Source organism: Salvelinus alpinus, chromosome 20, assembly GCF_045679555.1.
Source record: "Salvelinus alpinus chromosome 20, SLU_Salpinus.1, whole genome shotgun sequence".
Classification (NCBI taxonomy): domain Eukaryota; kingdom Metazoa; phylum Chordata; class Actinopteri; order Salmoniformes; family Salmonidae; genus Salvelinus; species Salvelinus alpinus.
Window position 1 is genome coordinate 32,798,379 of NC_092105.1, and position 18,075 is coordinate 32,816,453.

Genomic DNA, 18,075 nt, shown 5'->3' on the forward strand with positions numbered 1-18,075 from the left:
ATTTGTGTGTATTAGGCATTTGTTGTTGACTTGTTAGATATTGCTGCACTGTCAGAACTAGAAGCACAAGCATTTCTCTACACTCGCAATACCATCTGCTAACCATGTGTATGTGACCAATAACATTTTATTTTATTTGTCCTGTTGAAAAACAAATGATAGTCCCACTAAGTGCATACCAGACGGGATGGCGTATTGCTGTGGTAGCCATGCTGGTTAAGTGTGCCTTGAATTCTAAATAAATTACTGACAGTGTCACCAGTAAAGCACCATAACACCTCCTCCTCCATGCTTCACGGTGGGAACCACACATGCAGAGATAATCCGTTCACTTACTCTGCATCTCACAAAGACACGGCAGTTAGAACCAAAAATCTCAAATTTTTCATCAGACCAAAGGACAGATTTCCACCGGTCTAATGTCCATTGCTCGTGTTTCTTGGCCCAAGGAAGTCTCTTCTTCTTATTGGTGTCCTTTAGTAGTGGTTTCTTTGCAGAAATTTGACATGAAGGCCTGATTCACGCAGTCTCCTCTGAACAGTTGATGTTGAGATGTGTCTGTTACTTGAACTCTGGGAAGCATTTATTTAGGCTGCAATTTCTGAGGCTGGTAACTCTAATGAACTTATCCTCTGCAGCAGAGGTAACTCTGGGTCTTCCTTTCCTGTGGCGGTCCTCATGAGAGCCAGTTTCATAATAGCTCTTGATGGTTTTTGCGACTGCACTTGAAGAAACTTTCAAAATACTTGAAAATTTCCGCATTGACTGATGTTCATGTCTTAAAGTAATGATGGACTTTCTCTTTTCTTATTTCAGCTGTTTTTGCCATAATATGGACTTGGTCTTTTACCAAATAGGGCTATCTTCTGTATACCACCTCTACCTTGTCACAACGCATTAAGAAGGAAAGAAATTCCACAAATGAACTTTTAAGTTATTTGAAATGCATTCCAGGTGACTACCTCGTGAAGCTGGTTGAGAGAATGCCAAGAGTGTGCAAAGTTGTCATCAAGGGTACTTTGAGGAATCTCAAATATAACATATATTTTGATTTGTTTAACACTTTTTGGGTTACTACATGATTCCATGTGTTATTTCATAGTTTTGATGTCTTCACTATTATTCTACAATGTAGAAAATAGTAAAAATAAAGAAAACCCCTTGAATAAGTAGGTGTGTCCAAACGTTTGTCTGGTACTGTATGTTTTTTTTAAAGGCAGTAAATGAGGCTGAATGAACTGTTTCGCTGCCAGACAAGGCTCTGCTGATAGCCAGGTGTATTGTGTTGTGTTGTGTTGTGTTGTGTAGAGGCTATGCTGGCATGCATCCCAATTATAATTTTTTGGTTTGCCCCACCAAGATTTACACTGTTGAAACGGCCGGCTTCCTGGGCTTTTCACGCAGGACAGTGTCTAGGGTTTACCGAGAATTGTGCAACAAACAAAATCATCCAGTCAATGGCAGTCCTGTGGGTGAAAACAGCTCGTTGATGAGAGGTCGAGGGGGAATGGCAAGAATTGTGCAAGCTAACAGGCGGGCCACAAACAGGCAAATAACGGTGCAGTACAACAGTGGTGTGCAAAATGGCATCTCGGAACGCACAACTGGTCGGTTCTTGTCACATATGGCTATTTCAACAGATTACCTCACCGGGTTCTACTTCTATCAGCTAAAAACAAGAAGAAGCGCTCCAGTGGTCACAGTTGCGTTATTGCGTTATGCTGATGGCAGAGTCAGGATTTGGCGTAAGCAGCATGACTCCATGACCCCATCCTGCCTAGTGCCACGGTACAGGCTGGCGGTGTAATGGTGTGGGGAATGTTTTCCTGGCACGTTAAGTCCCTTGATACCAACTGAGCAATGGTTCGATGCCACTAATAATTCAGGCCGTTCTGGAGCCAAAGGGGGGTCTGATCCAGTACTAGATGGGTGTACCTAATAAACTGACTGTATATGGGTGTACATCTAAACAACCATCCAAATATAATAAGGTTATAGAAAGGCACATTGGATGCCACATAAAACAGGCATTTCCAACAATAAATGTGACATTTTAGTGGTTTATTTGAATGTAAAAAAAACAGCATAGTGTTTGACATGATAGAAAGCCAAGACAACCGAAGGTTTGCCTCTGACTAAAAATGCACTGATGCCATTTCTCTTCTCCTCACCACTCCTTTATCTAAGGAACACCTCATGAGGTTCATCCTATCTCCAAGTATATGGAGAGGAAGGGAGCCATGCCCCACTGCCCCCCTAACAGACTGTCTGTCTGTCCCATCACCTGAAATGTACCCCTCTCAAAGTCAAGTTTGAGAACGAATGTGAAAGGTAAATGGAATTCAATGGCACTGTATTTTCCTTGCTTATTTTCAAAGGCCCAGCAGCTAAAGTACAATCTCAACCTCCTATAAAACCTTATAACACAACCAATGACACACAATAACAGTAAAGAAAAAGTCACAAGAGCAAAAAATGGCACCATTTTGAGGAGTGTAGAGGGACTGAAGAAGGTAGGAAGGAGTGTTTCAGGAGGATAAGACATCTAATGGTGATGCTCTAGTAAAACAGGTGTGCGACCCAGATAACATACTATTGCCTTCATAGTGCACTACTTTTGACCATGGTGTGTAACCCAAAAAGCATACTATTGCCTACATAGTGCACTACTTGTGATCGGAGCCCTGGTCAAAATTAGTGCACTAAATAGGGAATAGGGTGCAATTTGGGACACAACCAGGAATAAAAACATACAGCAGGTCAAAGGTAAAAATGAAAACATATCCACATGGACTCCCACAAAGCTGGTCTTTACTTTATTTAACATAAGGATCATGTCATCAGTAAATTATAGCCTATAGAATAAAGGCCTCATTGGAGAACATTGGACATTCATTGGGTCATACTATCTGATTGAACCAGGGTTGGTGGGATGGGGTGGGGGACAGTAGCAGTGTAGTTCAAAAAGGCTTCTTAGAGCACCAAAACTATATCTATCTATGGTATGGACTGACTGCAGGGTGTTAATAAGGTAAAAGAAAATGGCCTTGCCACAAGTGCAGGCAACTGCTTGATATCTCCCACCCCTTGCGAATGTGCATGATTGTAATATGTCTCTGTCAGCTATGTACATTCGAATACACTTGGTGTTTATTTATAGATGTCTCTCTCTAATATATTAATGTACAAAATATAGAATCTAAAATATCTGATAGAGTTTGGTGTTTTGGAGTCAAAATACAAAATGTTGAAAATACAAAAAAGCTTTTCATTGACATCCTCGGCTGAAAGTGTTTTCAGCATGTGTCTGTGTGGGAGGGGGTCTGTGTGGGAGGGGGTCTGTGTGTTTTGTATGTGTGTGTACAGTGGCAAGAAAAAGTATGTAAACCCTTTAGAATTATATGGATTTCTGCATAAATTGGTCATAAAATGTTATCTGATCTTCATCTAAGTCACAAGAATAGACAAACAGTCTGCTTAAACTAATAACCCACAAACAATTATAATTTTTCATGTCTTTATTGAACACACCGTGTAAACATTCACAGTGCAGGTTGAAAAAAATGTAATAACTGGTTGACCCTTCTTTGGCAGCAATAACCTCAACCAAATGTTTTCTGTAGTTGCGGATCAGACCTGCACCACGGTCAGGAGGAATTCTGGACCATTCCTCTTTACAAAACGGTTTCAGTTCCACAATATTCTTGGGATGTCTGGTGTGAACCGCTCTCTTGAGGTCATGCCACAGCATCTCAATCAGGTTGAGGTCATGACTGACTGGGCCACTCCAGAAGGCATTTTTTCTTCTGTTCAAGCCATTCTGTTGTTGATTTACTTCTGTATTTTGGGTTGTTGTCCTGTTGCATCACCTAACTTCTGTTTAGCTTCAATTGTCGGACTGATAGCCTTACATTCTCCTGCAAAATGTCTTGATAAACTTGGGAATTCATTTTTACGTTGATGATAGCAAGCTGTCCAGGCCCTGAGGCAGCAAAGCAGCCCCAAACCATGATGCTCCCTCCACCATAGTTTATATTTGGGATGAGGTTTTGATGTTGGTGTGCTGTGCCTTTTTTTTTCACACATAGTGTTGTGTGTTCCTTCCTTACAAACAACTCAACTTTAGTTTCATCTGTCCACAGAATATTTTGCCAGTAGCGCTGTGGAACATCCAGGTGCTTTTTTGCGAACTTCAGACGTGCAGCAATGTTTTTTTGGACAGTGGCTTCTTCCGTGGTGTCCTCCCATGAACACCATTCTTGTTTAGTTTTTTACGTATCGTGGACTCGTCAACAGAGATGTTAGCATCTTCCAGAGATTTCTGTAAGTCTTTAGCTGACACTCAAGAATTCTTCTTAACCTCATTGAGCATTCTGCGCTGTGCTCTTGCAGTCATCTTTGCAGGACGGCCACTCCTAGGGAAAGTAGCAACAGTGCTGAAATTTCTCCATTTATAGACAATTTGTCTTACCGTGGACTGACTTTTAGAGATACTTTTGTAACCCTTTCAAGCTTTATGCAAGGCAACAATTCTTAGTCTTAGGTCTTCTGAGATCTCTTTTGGTCGAGGCATGATTCACACCAGGCAATGCTTCTATTGAATAGCAAACAAACATTTTGTGAGTGTTTTTTATGGGGCAGAGCAGCTCTAACTAAAATCTCCAATCTCGTTTTATTGATTCGACTCCTGACTCCAATTAGCTTTTGGAGAAGTCATTAGCCTAGGGGTTCACATACTTTTTCCAACCTAAACTGTGAATGTTTAAATTATATTCAATTTATTATTCAATATAGACAAGAAAAATGCAATAATTTGTGTGTTATTAGTTTAAGCACACTGTGTTTGTCTATTATTGTCACATAGATGAAGATCAGATCAAATTGAATGACCAATTTATGCAGAAATCCAGGTAATTCCAAAGGGTTCACATACTTTTTCTTGCCACTGTATGTGTGTGTGTGTTTCTGCGTGTGTGTGTGTCTGTTGCACGTTTGTGTGTGTGTGTGTGTGTGTGTTTGCGCCTGTGTGTAAAGTAGACTGTGGAAGAGTTCTGTAAACTCACACGGAGAGGAGCAGAGCAGTCTCACTCTGGTCGTTCAAGTATCCTGCCAGGTTAACGGCCCACCTAGGACCCCTACTGGTGATTAAACACACTGCTCCTTCCTCTCTGACCAACTCTAGTAAAGGGTTTGACGGTGTTGCTGTACTGGCTGGCGATGGCCATGTTAGTGTGTAGTATACCCATTGTTTGGAGAATTGCAATATCTGTACCAGTTAACAGTACAACAGTGTACAAAGACAACATACATGGACTGTATGGACAAAAACAGTTTGTTTTCACATATATATACTTATATATACAGATAAAACAGTGTGTGTTTTACGTGTATATATGGTTTTCAGTGTCTTCATGCAGGGTTTGTTTGGATCGACTTGGATCCTTCAGCAGAATGTCTATGACAACACAGGTAGTGTAGCGATTTCCTCAGAGAACCTTACAGAGACCTACAGTACTGTGAGATGATTGGCTGTAAGTGGTTCCTTATCTCACACTGCCTGGTGGGAATAAGACTGTGAGAGACTGCTGTCATAATGTGTCTGTCTTCTGCAGTCTGATAGGACTTCTTTGGTCTCCTCAGCGAACCCATGCCCTCTAAGCCCCTCCCTCTGTCTCTTTCCCCCAATCCGAGAGGACGCTGGGTGTGGTCTCCTTCACTCTGGGCCAATCGGAGGCTAACCTGTGCAGGTAGAGAGGGGCTAAATGTAGGAAAAGGGGTATGGGTGGGGGGCAGTCAGTTCCCCAAGCTAACACAGGTCTATGAACCTGCTCGTCAAAGGCTTGGGGGTAAGCCCCTTTTAGTCCAACAGCCCCCCCTTCTACTTCTCCTGCGCCAGTGTCAGTCCGTTACTGGGGCTACTTTTAAATAGATTGCGTCTGAAATGGCACCCTATTCCCTATGTAGTGCACTACATTTGACCAGAGACCTATGGGCCCTGGTCAAAAGTAGTGCATTATACATGGAATAGTGTGCCATTTCAGACACACCCTGGGTGTTAACTGCTGGGAGGTCCTCCAGTGAGGAAGTAGGTCTGCATCTCTCCTTTACCCTTCACCTTGACCAGGCCTCGGCACTCTAGTGTGTAGTTATAGGAGTTCAGCACATTGTACAGGTCAGAGGTCACCTGGTGGGAGAAAGGAGAGAAATAAGAGAGGGAATGAAGGGTAGAAAGTAAGAAGTTGTAGTCATAAACTGACACTGAGAGGATACGTCTCCACGTATCTTGATCTTAGGCACACTGCCTCCCCTTTCACACTACCACATAATAATATAAATAAAAGTACACTACCGTTCAAAAGTTTTGGGTCACTTAGAAAAATCTGTGTTTTCCATGAAAACATACATGAAATGAGTTGCAAAATGAATAGGAAATATAGTCAAGACGTTGACAAGGTTATAATAGAAATAATAATTGTGTCCTTCAAACTTTGCTTTCCTCAAAGAATCCTCCATTTGCAGCAATTACAGCCTTGCAGACCTCTGGCTTTCTAGTTGTCAATTTGTTGAGGTAATCTGAAGAGATTTCACCCCATGCTTCCTGAAGCACCTCCCACAAGTTGGATTGGCTTGATGGGCACTTCTTACGTTCCATACGGTCAAGCTGCTCCCACAACAGATCAATAGGGTTGAGATCCGGTGACTGTGCAGGCCACTCCATTATAGACAGAATTCCAGCTGTCTGTTTCTTCCCTAAATAGTTCTTGCATAGTCTGGAGCTGTGCTTTGGGTCATTGTATTGTTGTAGGAGGAGATTGGCTCCAATAAAGCGTCGTCCACAGGGTATGGCATGGCGTTGCAAAATGGAGTGATAGCCTTCCTTCTTCAAGATCCCTTTCACCCTCTACAAATCTCCCACATTATCACCACCAAAGCACCCCCAGACCATCACATTGCCTCCACCATGCTTGACAGATGGCATCAAGCACTGCTCCAGTATCTTTACTTTTTTTCTGCATCTCACGAATGCTCTTCTTTATGATCCGAACACCTCAAACTTAGATTAGTCTGTCCATAACACTTTTTTCCAATCTTCCAGTGTCTGTGCTCTTTTGCCAATCTTAATTTTTTATTGGCCAGTCTGAGATTTGGCTTTTTCTTTGCAATTCTGCTTAGAAGGCCAGCATCCCGGAGTCGCCTCTTCACTGTTGATGTTGAGACTGATGTTTTGCGGGTGCTATTTAATGAAGCTGCCAGTTGAGGACTTGTGAGGTATCTGTTTCTCAAACTAGACACTCTAATGTACTTGTCCTCTTGCTTAGTTGTGCACCAGGGCCTCCCACTCCTCTTTCTATTCTGGTTAGAGCCAGTTTGCACTGTTCTGTGAAGGGAGTAGTACACTGCGTTGTATGAGATCTTCAGTTTCTTGGCAATTTCTCACATGGAATAGCCTTCATTTCTCAGAACAAGAATAGACTGACGAGTTTCAGAAGAAAGTTATTTGTTTCTGTCCATTTTGAGCCTGTAATCAAACCCACAAATGCTGATGCTCCAGATACTCAACTAGTCTAAAGACCAGTTTTATTGCTTCTTTAATCAGGACAACAGTTTTCAGCTGTGCTAACATAATTGCAAAAGGGTTTTCTAATGATCAATTAGCCTTGATAAACTTGGATTAGCTAACACAACGTGTCATTGGAACACAGGAGTGATGGTTGCTAATAATGGGCCTCTGTACGCCTATGTAGATATTCCATAAAAAAATCTGCCATTTCCAGCTACAATAGTCATTTACAATTTCTGATCAATTTGATGTTATTTTAATTTACAAAAAATTTGCTTTTCTTTCAAAAACAAAGACATTTCTAAGTGACCCCAAACTTTTGAACGGTAGTATATACAGTTGAAGTCGGAAGTTTACATACACCCGTTTTTCAACCACTCCACAAATTTCTTGTTAACAAACTATAGTTTTGGCAAGTCGGTTAGGACATCTACTTTGTGCATGGCACAAGTAATTTTTCCAACAATTGTTTACATACAGATTATTTCACTTATAATTCACTGTATCACAATTCCAGTGGGTCAGAAGTCAATATACACTAAGTTGACTGTGCCTTTAAACAGCTTGGAAAATTCCAGAAAATTATGTCATGGCTTTAGAAGCTTCTGATAGGCTAATTGACAACATTTGAGTCAATTGGAGGTGTACCTGTGGATGTTTTTCAAGGCCTACCTTCAAACTCAGTGCCTCTTTGCTTGACATCATGGGAAAATCAAAAGAAATCAGCCAAGACCAGCCAGCCAAGAAAATTGTAGACCTCCACAAGTCTGGTTAATCATTGGGAGCAATTTCCAAACGCCTGAAGGTACCACGTTCATCTGTACAAACAATAGTACGCAAGTATAAACACCATGGGACCACACAGCCGTCATACCTCTCAGGAAGGAGACGCGTTCTGTCTCCTAGAGATGAACGTACTTTGGTGCAAAAAGTGCAAATCAATCCCAGAACAACAGCAAAGGACCTTGTGAAGATGCTGGAGGAAACGGGTACAAACGTATCTATATCCACAGTAAAACGAGTCCTATATCGACATAACCTGAAAGGCCGCTCAGCAAGGAAGAGGCCACTGCTCCGGTTTGCAACTGCACATGGGGACAAAGATCGTACTTTTTGGAGAAATGTCCTCTGGTCTGATGAAACAAAAATAGAACCATCGTTATGTTTGGAGGAAAAAGGGGGAGGCAAGCCGAAGAAGACCATCCCAACCGTGAAGCACGGGGGTGGCAGCATCATGTTGTGGGGGTGCTTTGCTGCAGGAGGGACTGATACACTTCACAAAATGGATGGCATCATGAGGAGGGAAAATTATGTGGATATATTGAAGCAACATCTTAAGACATCAGTCAGGAAGTTAAAGCTTGGTCGCAAATGGGTCTTCCAAATGGACAATGACCCCAAGCATACTTCCAAAGTTGTGGCAAAATGGCTTAAGGACAACCAAGTCCAGGTATTGGAGTGGCCATCACAAAGCCCTGACCTCAATCCTATAGAAAATTTGTGTGCAGAACTGAAAAAGCGTGTGCGAGCAAGGAAGCCTACAAACCTGACTCATTTACACCAGCTCTGTCAGGAGTAATGGGCCAAAATTCACCCAACTTATTGTGGGAAGCTTGTGGAAGGCTACCCAAAATATTTGCCACAAGTTAAACAATTTAAAGACAATACTATCAAATACTAATTGAGTGTATGTAAACTTCTGACCCACTGGGAATGTGATGAAAGAAATAAAAGCTGAAATAAATAATCCTCTCTACTATTATTCTGACATTTCACATTCTTAAAATAAAGTGGTGATCCTAACTGACCTAAGACAGGGAATTTTTACTAGGATTAAATGTCAGGAATTGTGAAAATCAGAGTTTAAATGTATTTGGCTGAGGTGTATGTAAACTTCTGACTTCAACTGTATATATTCAAGATAGACATAGGGTTAGAAAAAGCTATGCTCCCATGTGCTTTATCAACAATTTTTGAGCCTTAGGTCTTCATCATAGTCAGAAAAAGGTCACAGAAGACATCCTAGGTGTGTTATCAGTTTCTACCATGCTGTTTTTCTGAGTTACCTGGATCCTGTCAGGTACACCAGTGCTGTCCATGCGGCTGGCAACGTTGACGGTATTCCCCCAGATATCATACTGGGGCTTCCTGGCCCCGATCACCCCAGCCACCACTGGACCCATGTTCAGACCTGGAGCAGGTGGACAGGGATATGGTTCAGCATGTTTTTAACAATATACACAGTATGTTTAATATACATTTTTGGTGTTTTCAGGGTTATGGGCCAGCAGTTTTTAACAATATACACAGTATGTTTAATATACATTTTGGGGGTTTTCAGAGTTATGGGCCAGCAGTTTTTTACAGGTTACGTAACATTTTTACCATTACTCATTATACATTTTGTGAGGCATCGCTTAAGCATACCATTATTCTCATGAATACACATCAAAATTAATAACAAGGCAACAAAATGATCTTTCCTGTATGCAGCCTTACCTATCTTCATCTTGAAGTTATTGAAGGAGTGTTCATTGATGTACTTCATCTGATCCATGAGTCTCATGGCGTAGTCTGCTAGGGCTCTGATGTGTGAGCGGCCTTCCTTGTCGTAGGTAGAGTCGTTGAGGCCAGAGGCAGCCATGTAGGTACTGCCGATGGTCTTTATCTTCTCCAGCTGGCGGAACTGGTCCTCACTGATGATCTGGGGCAAGAGGAGGGGAATGGGGAAGTGAGTGGTGAGAGAAATAAGTTTACTAGTTGGTTTATTTGGGTTAATAGCATTGAAATTGTTAGCTCTCTTTCAACATAACAGGGTCCAAGAATAGTCACTAGTACCCATAACGGTAGTTTATATAAGGAGTAATATGACAGAAAAGAGATGCACGCGCACACACACACACACACACACACACACACATCGTCAGCTTATCCTCATTCCTCTCTCCTCCCCTGTCACCTCGTCAAAGTCTGCAATGATCTCGTTGAGCAGCCGGAGACACTCCACTCCCTCGTTGTTGGCTTCCAGCTCCACGTAGAACTCAGAGAAGTTGGAGATGGAGGCGAACATGACGGCCACACACTCACAGGACTGGTAGTAGAGCTCGTCGTTTCGACGCTCCCGCGCCAGGAAGTGGGCGGCCACGTCTTTGGGGAGGATGTTGTGGAGGAGGCGACGGTTGTAGGCCTGTAGCTCCTCCATCTCCTCTTTCTCCTCTGTGGCCTGGAGGGAGGGAGGAAGGGGAAAGAGGTATCAATGACCTTGGACATGGCCCAGACACACACACAGACACACACACACCTACCTGTAGTTTCCAGAGGAAGTCGAGTCTAGCTGTGGACTCCACCTGCTGGGCGTGTAGATACAAGGCCAGGACGAAAACAGTGATGACTACAGGAGTCATGATCTTCAGAGGGACCTTAGAGTCCATCACACAGCTGGACAGAGAGGACAGAAACCACAGATCAACTACAGAGATCAATTATAGGCATGCCACAACACTGTTTATCAATGTTATCAAACTACTTGAGGCATATGAAAAACCAGGAAGGATGCATTAAAGCTACAGTATATTGGATACAATCGATCTCAAATCATTTGTGTGTTTCAAATTGTTTAGTAGTGTTAAGCTACATAAATCTCACCTTGTTCCATTTATGTGCTCACTGTGAAGAGAAAACAAAGAGAGCACATTTTAGGGAGAGAGGGAGAAGCAGGGCGACCAAAACCTCCACTCCATCTGAAGATGGATAATGGTAGACAGCACCTGGCGCTGGACTAACCAAGTCATCCATTACATTAAGTAAACGCACCGCTAAACTCATGTGAAGTTTTAATTTAAATCTGCTGCTTGCATGTTGTGAATAACTGGCATGGTTTAGCGCAATACCATTATATCCCCAAGCCATAAGACTGCTAAATAGCTAACACTCACAGGACTCTTCACACACACACACACAACGCCCACCAGTGGAGGCTGCTGAGGGGAGAACGGATCATAATAATGGCTGGAACGTAGCAACTGGAAACCATGTGTCTGATGTATTTGATACCATTCCACTGATTCGGCTCCAGTCATTACCACAAGCTCATTCTCCCCAATTAAGGTGCCACCAGCCTCCTGTGACACCCGCACATTCATACTGACTACACACGCACTCACATACAATCATCATATACGCTGCTGCTACTCTGTTTATCATATATCCTGTTGCCTAGTCACATTACCTCTATACATATCTACTCCTACCACTCCAGTATCCCTGCACATTGTAAATATGGTATTGGCACTGACCCTGTATATAGCTGAATTACTTTTGTGTTCTTTTTATTTCTATTTCTCATGTGTTTTTGTTCTCCTTTATTTTATAGCACTACTGGTATTGATGACTGCATTGTTGGTAAAGAGCTTGCAAGAAAAGCATTACACTGTACTTGTGCACGTGACAATAAAACCTTACATTTGAACTGTGAGAACCTGAGCCAGCACAAATCCCTACACAACACTGTACCCTTGTGGTAAAGTCGCCTCATGATCCCACAGAAACACACTAACTTATGTCACTAGTGTTGTGAAAGAAAGGTAGATACCAGCACACTATTGAATGCCCCTTGCAGTTTTATTGTGCAATGTTTCTTATCAAAGGCTTCTGCGGGAGTATTCAACAATGTCAGGGTATCGACTTTCATGGCTTGACCTTTTTTTTTTGTACCTGCAAGTTAATGGATTTTCTAAACTACTCACATAGCGTTGGCCATGACCAGCAGGTCTACGTTGTCGAACAGGCTGACCTCTGGCACCTCCATGATGAGGACGTAGAAGATCTCGATGAAGAGCATGAGTAGAAGTTTACCTATGCTGCTGACCTGCAGGAAGACTGAGCTGGCCAGCAGGCTCAACAACACACAGGAAGAGAAGTACTACAGAGGGAGAGAGGGAGGGTGCAGGGAGGAGAGGAGGGAGAGAGAAGGGGGGAGCGTGAGGGAGTGAGAGAGATGTCAAACATTTGCAAATCTTTTAGCATGCCATTGTGAAATTAATTGGCCGCTTCTGGCGCAGAGTCAGTTTAGTGAGGATGACTGCTCAAGCCCAGCTGGGCACGCACACCACACAAACACACACACACACACCTCAGGGAAGTTGCAGTTGGGTGAGGGACTGCCACAGAAGCCGTCTAGTGATTCAAGGGTGTAGTTGAGGCTGCGTGCATGGCAGGCGTTCACACTGCTGCGACTGATGTTCAGCTCCCAGCTCAGACAAGTCCTCAGGTCTCCAGTACTGCAGGTGAACTAGGAAGCAGAGGGCAAATGGGGTTAACATGATTATGAATGAGAACTGGGCAGTGTTCAGCAGGCACAAAACATCTGAACTTGTCAAATAAGTAATACTTGTTTTTGTTTTCTGTTGCAAAAAATTTCTGCTGCGGTGGGCCCTAATGAACACAACCCACAGATGTCAAACACTCATTAATGCAGAAGCATGTAAGCTTTGCTGTCTGGGTTTTCCCCTTCAAAATATCTGTGCAACCATTTGGAGTGGAGGCTCAGTGACTTACAATGTTGATGAAGGCAGAGAGAAAGACCAGGATGATGGTGAAGACTCCCACCAAGGTGCTGTTGAGTCTGGACTGGACGATCCTCTTGGACAAGGTCTGGAGAGGCACCGGGAAAAACTGTCACGAGCACAGGGGACGGATGGAGAGGACATGGTCAGTAGTTCAGTCTATGTCATCCCTGAGTTACTAGAGAACGTTGTGTTTGTATCCTACAGGCCACAATACCAGCTATGACTTTTGGCTGCAATTCAACTCATGTTGGTTGAAGTGCTGCCCTACTCCTCTCCCACAAAATCAGACTCCTTACAATGTGGGGTTCATGCACGCAGCATTTTCTTTGGAATTCTAAAAGCCTCACTTTTCCAGATCTTACAGTGCCACAATGGCAATATTATCAAAGCCGCTTACAATATATCAAAATCCCTCATATCATCTCATCAGTTTACAACTAAATAAGATCATAAGTCTGTTGTTCTTGTTTCCAATTCCCATTTAAGGGCTTATTTAATTTCTCCCAACCCGGCCATCAGCCAATGAGGAGAGAGCAGGAAATGAAATATCCAGATGGCCCTCCAGAAATAACAACAACACAGCTATGACATCATTAGTCCGCTGCCGTCATTCGCAAACATCCTTAACTGACAAAACAGTAATATCCCTATTGTGAGTTTACGTCCACTTCAATCTTTTGCCCAATTACATGCCAGTTCCTTTCTAAAGGCCTCACTAAGCAGTCTGACTCTGACTGTGTCTCTCCAGGGGACTGCTGCTCTCAGGGCAGTTAAAAATCAATACCATCCACCAAGCAGGTTTACCTGCTGTGTGATTGGCCCAGTCATGCTGTGGAAACAGACCTGTTATACTGTGAGATACAACATTCCCAGACAGCCACAGAGAGCTCCCACTGCGCCAGTGCGTCAGGCTAAGGGCTAGAGCTATATGGGTACTGGATAGATGGGCAGTGCTGTGGCCCATTGTCTTGTGGTATAGACATCTGCGTCATAGTATGAGGAAGCTTCCGAACACAAACAAATTCCTGGGAAAACATAAGTACTCACCCCAAAGCAGGAGTAGACTGCTGAGACAAACATGACAGCCACCAGGATGATCAGACAGGTGGTGTAGAACCCAATCATCAAAGTGGAGCTTAGGAATAGAGAGAGAGAGAGAGAGAGGATTACAGAAGTGATAGGAGAAATATGAGTAAATACATCTGAGACAGAGAGAGGTGAGACAAAAGGATCAAGGAAGAGAGGATAATGAAAAAGGAATGGTGGAGATCAATAGGAGGGAGAGAGAGAAAGATAGAGGGGTACACACTTGAGGGGCATCCTTGAGAATGAACAAACAGCCAGCTGCCGGCAGCCCCAGCGGTACCCCTCAGCCCCTCTGGCAGAGGAGAGGAAAGGTGGTGACAGCAGGTGACGGGACATTCATTAACGTCTGGGCCAAGTCCCTGTACTGGGCCTGTCTGGGACTGCCTTTCCTGGGTCCCCTCAAGTATCAGCTTCATCTAGGTCCTGTCTATCTCAGTCTTCTCCTCTACTCATCCCCAAAGCCCTGCCCTAAGCCCAGGAAGAGCTAGGGCTCCAAGTTGTGAATGATATGAGAGATATGCACTGTGGTTCACTAGTAGAGAATTATTCAGCACTTACTGTGGTACTATACTGTATGAATATCTACTAGGAGAGATTCAGCACTTACTGTGGTACTATACTGTATGAATATCCACTAGGAGAGATTCAGCACTTACTGTGGTACTATAGTGTTTGAATATTCACTAGGAGAGATTCAGTACTTACTGTGGTACTATACTGTATGAATATCCACTAGGAGAGATTCAGCACTTACTGTGGTACTATAGTGTTTGAATATTCACTAGGAGAGATTCAGTACTTACTGTGGTACTATAGTGTTTGAATATTCACTAGGAGAGATTCAGTACTTACTGTGGTACTATAGTGTATGAATATTCACTAGGAGAGATTCAGTACTTACTGTGGTACTACAGTGTATGAATATTCACTAGGAGAGATTCAGTACTTACTGTGGTACTATACTTTATGGGTATTCACTAGGAGAGATTCAGTACTTACTGTGGTACTATACTTTATGGGTATTCACTAGGAGAGATTCAGTACTTACTGTGGTACTATACTTTATGAGTATTCACTAGGAGAGATTCAGTACTTACTGTGGTACTATACTTTATGAGTATTCACTAGGAGAGATTCAGTACTTACTGTGGTACTATACTTTATGGGTATTCACTAGGAGAGATTCAGTACTTACTGTGGTACTATACTTTATGAGTATTCACTAGGAGAGATTCAGTACTTACTGTGGTACAATGACAATCTGGATGAAACATATGAAGAGGAAGACAAGAGAGGCGCAGGCCACGTATGCTCCAAATCTGGAGTCCACTTGTTTGGAGTACTGAAGGAGAAACGGAAATGGAAAAATATAAGAGCAGAAAGGTAAACAGAGGCTGGATGTGCGCTTCACATCTCACTTCAAACCCTTTTGTACAGTATACTGACACAACAGCATCACACTGTGTGAACAGCATGGTAAGGGTTACACAGCTGAACTGTAATCCATAGCCTAATGTATGGTACTTAGGAGGTCAATTATGAGATCTGTAGGTGGACAGGTAATGGAGGAGAACAAAGGCAGTGATTATCTCTCCCACAAAAGACTGGGCTACCGGCTGGGGGCAGACACACTGAGAGAGGGATTTTGATCCTCTCTATGTAGCCACTATACAGCCCACCATACCCCACCCTCAGCGGTGTTGTCTGAAACCCGGAAAAGCAGAGAAGAGGGAAAGCCTGAAAACCGGATGCTTCCATTTTTTTCCAACCCCGCTCAAGCGTTTATTTTACGTCTGCTACGTTAGGTTAACCAGACCCTGGCGAGAGAGACTGACAGAGGGATGAGAGAGAGTAAGAGGTGAAAGACAGCAGGTTGAAAATGGGGCCTCTTCTCTTTCGGTCGGCTTTCACCCTCTCTCTCCTTCCCGCTCACCTTTTATGTATCTTCTCTTTAAACCCAAAAATGTTTACCACTCTCTCTCTCCCACTCTCCCTTCATTTAAGCTTTACTTGACATGCCCTGGATATGTCAAACCAGTGAGTGGTGTAGCAATTTCTAGCAGAATTGCTTGTCTTGACAAGGGCCCTGCATTTTTCAATTTTTATTGAACATGATACCTGACAAGGAAAAATCCCTTAGTTATAGACTCACACTAAACCTTTTTCCTGGTCGGGCCATGTAGTCAGGAAAAACCCAAGGCCCTGAGTTTGACAATCAATTCTGACACAAATGAATATACTGCTCACTCGTTTGACATATCTACTGCTAAAGATCTATCCAGAAAATTCACTCAAGGCCCTAGTCCGAATATTTCGAGTCACTTCCCTGGAGGAGGACGTCAGTACCTTCTTCTCCAGGTCTGGTTCTCTGAAGGTCAGCAGGAACTTCTTGACGTGTTCGGAGCGTAGCCGGTCGATACTCCTGGCGTCGATGGCTCTCCCTAGAAACTCGTCCACCTCGTCCTCTGGGTTCAGGTTTTCCTGCGTGTTTCTGAAAATGAAATGTCTAGATAACACAAGACGAGGAGACACTTTTTTGTTTTCTGTTTCAGGCCATCACAAGAGGTCCTATGTCTCTATGGGCCAGCCCGCCCCCAGTCCTGCAACCACAAACTACAACCACAACTTAACTCCACACTTCACCATAGAACTGCATCACCACAATTAAGTGTGGCCATAATAAGCAAAGTGATTGAGATCATTAGACCACTCTCATCATGTTAGTTTGATGGGAATAATCGGTCATTGAATCAGCAGTGATTTTGATTGCAGTTTGATTGCATTAATTACAGAGGCAATCTGGCCTATTGTCAGTGGATCAGTGGACAAATTCAAACCAGGTGATTAGAATGTTTTTGAGATCACTGTCCACTCATGGGTATGAATGTCATGGCCATGTCATACAAGAAACCTGGCAAGTTGGCGAGTTGGATGTTCTGTTCGTGTTTTCGCTTGCTATGCTGTGTATTATAGATACAATAGTTTATTTCTGTGACTGCCACACACCTACAGTTGAAGTCGGAAGTTTACATACACCTTAGCCAAATACATTTAAACTCAGTTTTTCACAATTCCTGACATTTAATCCTAGTAAAAAGTCCCTGTCTTATATCAGTTAGGATCACCACTTTATTTTAAGAATGTGAAATGTTAGAATAATAGTAGAGAGAATTATTTATTTCAGCTTTTGTTTCTTTCATCACATTCCCAGTGGGTCAGAAGTTTACATACACTCAATTAGTATTTGGTAGCATTGCCTTTAAATTGTTTAACTTGGGTCAAACATTTCGGGTAGCCTTCCACAAGCTTCCCACAATAAGTTGGGTGAATTTTGGCCCTTTCCTCCTGACAGAGCTGGTGTAACTGAGTCAGGTTTGTAGGCCTCCTTGCTCGCAAACACTTTTTCAGTTCTGCACACAACATTTCTATAGGTTTGAGGCCAGGGCTTTGTGGTGGCCACTCCGATACGTTGACTTTGTTGTCCTTAAGCCATTTTGCCACAACTTTGGAAGTATGCTTGGGGTCATTGTCCAGTTGGAAGACCCATTTGCGACCAAGCTTTAACTTCCTGACTGATGTCTTGAGATGTTGCTTCAATATATCCACATAATTTTTCCTCCTCATGATGCCATCTATTTTGTGAAGAGCACCAGTCCCTCCTGCAGCAAAGCACCCCCACAACATGATGCTGCCACCCCCGTGCTTCACGGTTGGGAAGGTGTTCTACGGCTTGCAGGCCTCCCCCTTTTTCTTCCAAACATAACGATGGTCATTATGGCCAAACAGTTCTATTTTTGTTTCATCAAACCAGAGGACTTTTCTAAAACAAATATGATCATTGTCCCCATGTGCAGTTGCAAA

The 18,075-nt window shown here is 43.0% G+C and overlaps 1 protein-coding gene across 2 annotated transcripts in view; it reads right to left on the reverse strand.

Moving 5' to 3' along the window:
• Positions 1 to 2,046: 2,046 nt before the first annotated feature.
• The window catches only part of LOC139546680 (adenylate cyclase type 5-like), a 142,235-nt gene continuing 126,206 nt past the window's right edge, over positions 2,047 to 18,075 (reverse strand). Inside the window, exons 10-21 of one of the 2 annotated variants that reach the window (XM_071355335.1) lie at positions 16,561 to 16,705; positions 15,459 to 15,556; positions 14,176 to 14,263; positions 13,118 to 13,234; positions 12,693 to 12,851; positions 12,307 to 12,482; positions 11,207 to 11,227; positions 10,867 to 10,999; positions 10,521 to 10,784; positions 10,061 to 10,265; positions 9,628 to 9,752; positions 2,047 to 6,184 (exon numbers count right to left, since the gene is read on the reverse strand). In XM_071355335.1, the coding sequence (XP_071211436.1) occupies positions 6,056 to 6,184; positions 9,628 to 9,752; positions 10,061 to 10,265; positions 10,521 to 10,784; positions 10,867 to 10,999; positions 11,207 to 11,227; positions 12,307 to 12,482; positions 12,693 to 12,851; positions 13,118 to 13,234; positions 14,176 to 14,263; positions 15,459 to 15,556; positions 16,561 to 16,705 (1,660 nt within the window). In that variant the 3' untranslated portion in view covers positions 2,047 to 6,055. Of the gene's footprint in view, positions 6,185 to 9,627; positions 9,753 to 10,060; positions 10,266 to 10,520; positions 10,785 to 10,866; positions 11,000 to 11,206; positions 11,228 to 12,306; positions 12,483 to 12,692; positions 12,852 to 13,117; positions 13,235 to 14,175; positions 14,264 to 15,458; positions 15,557 to 16,560; positions 16,721 to 18,075 lie in introns of both variants that reach the window. The other variant, XM_071355333.1, reaches the window with a different exon arrangement.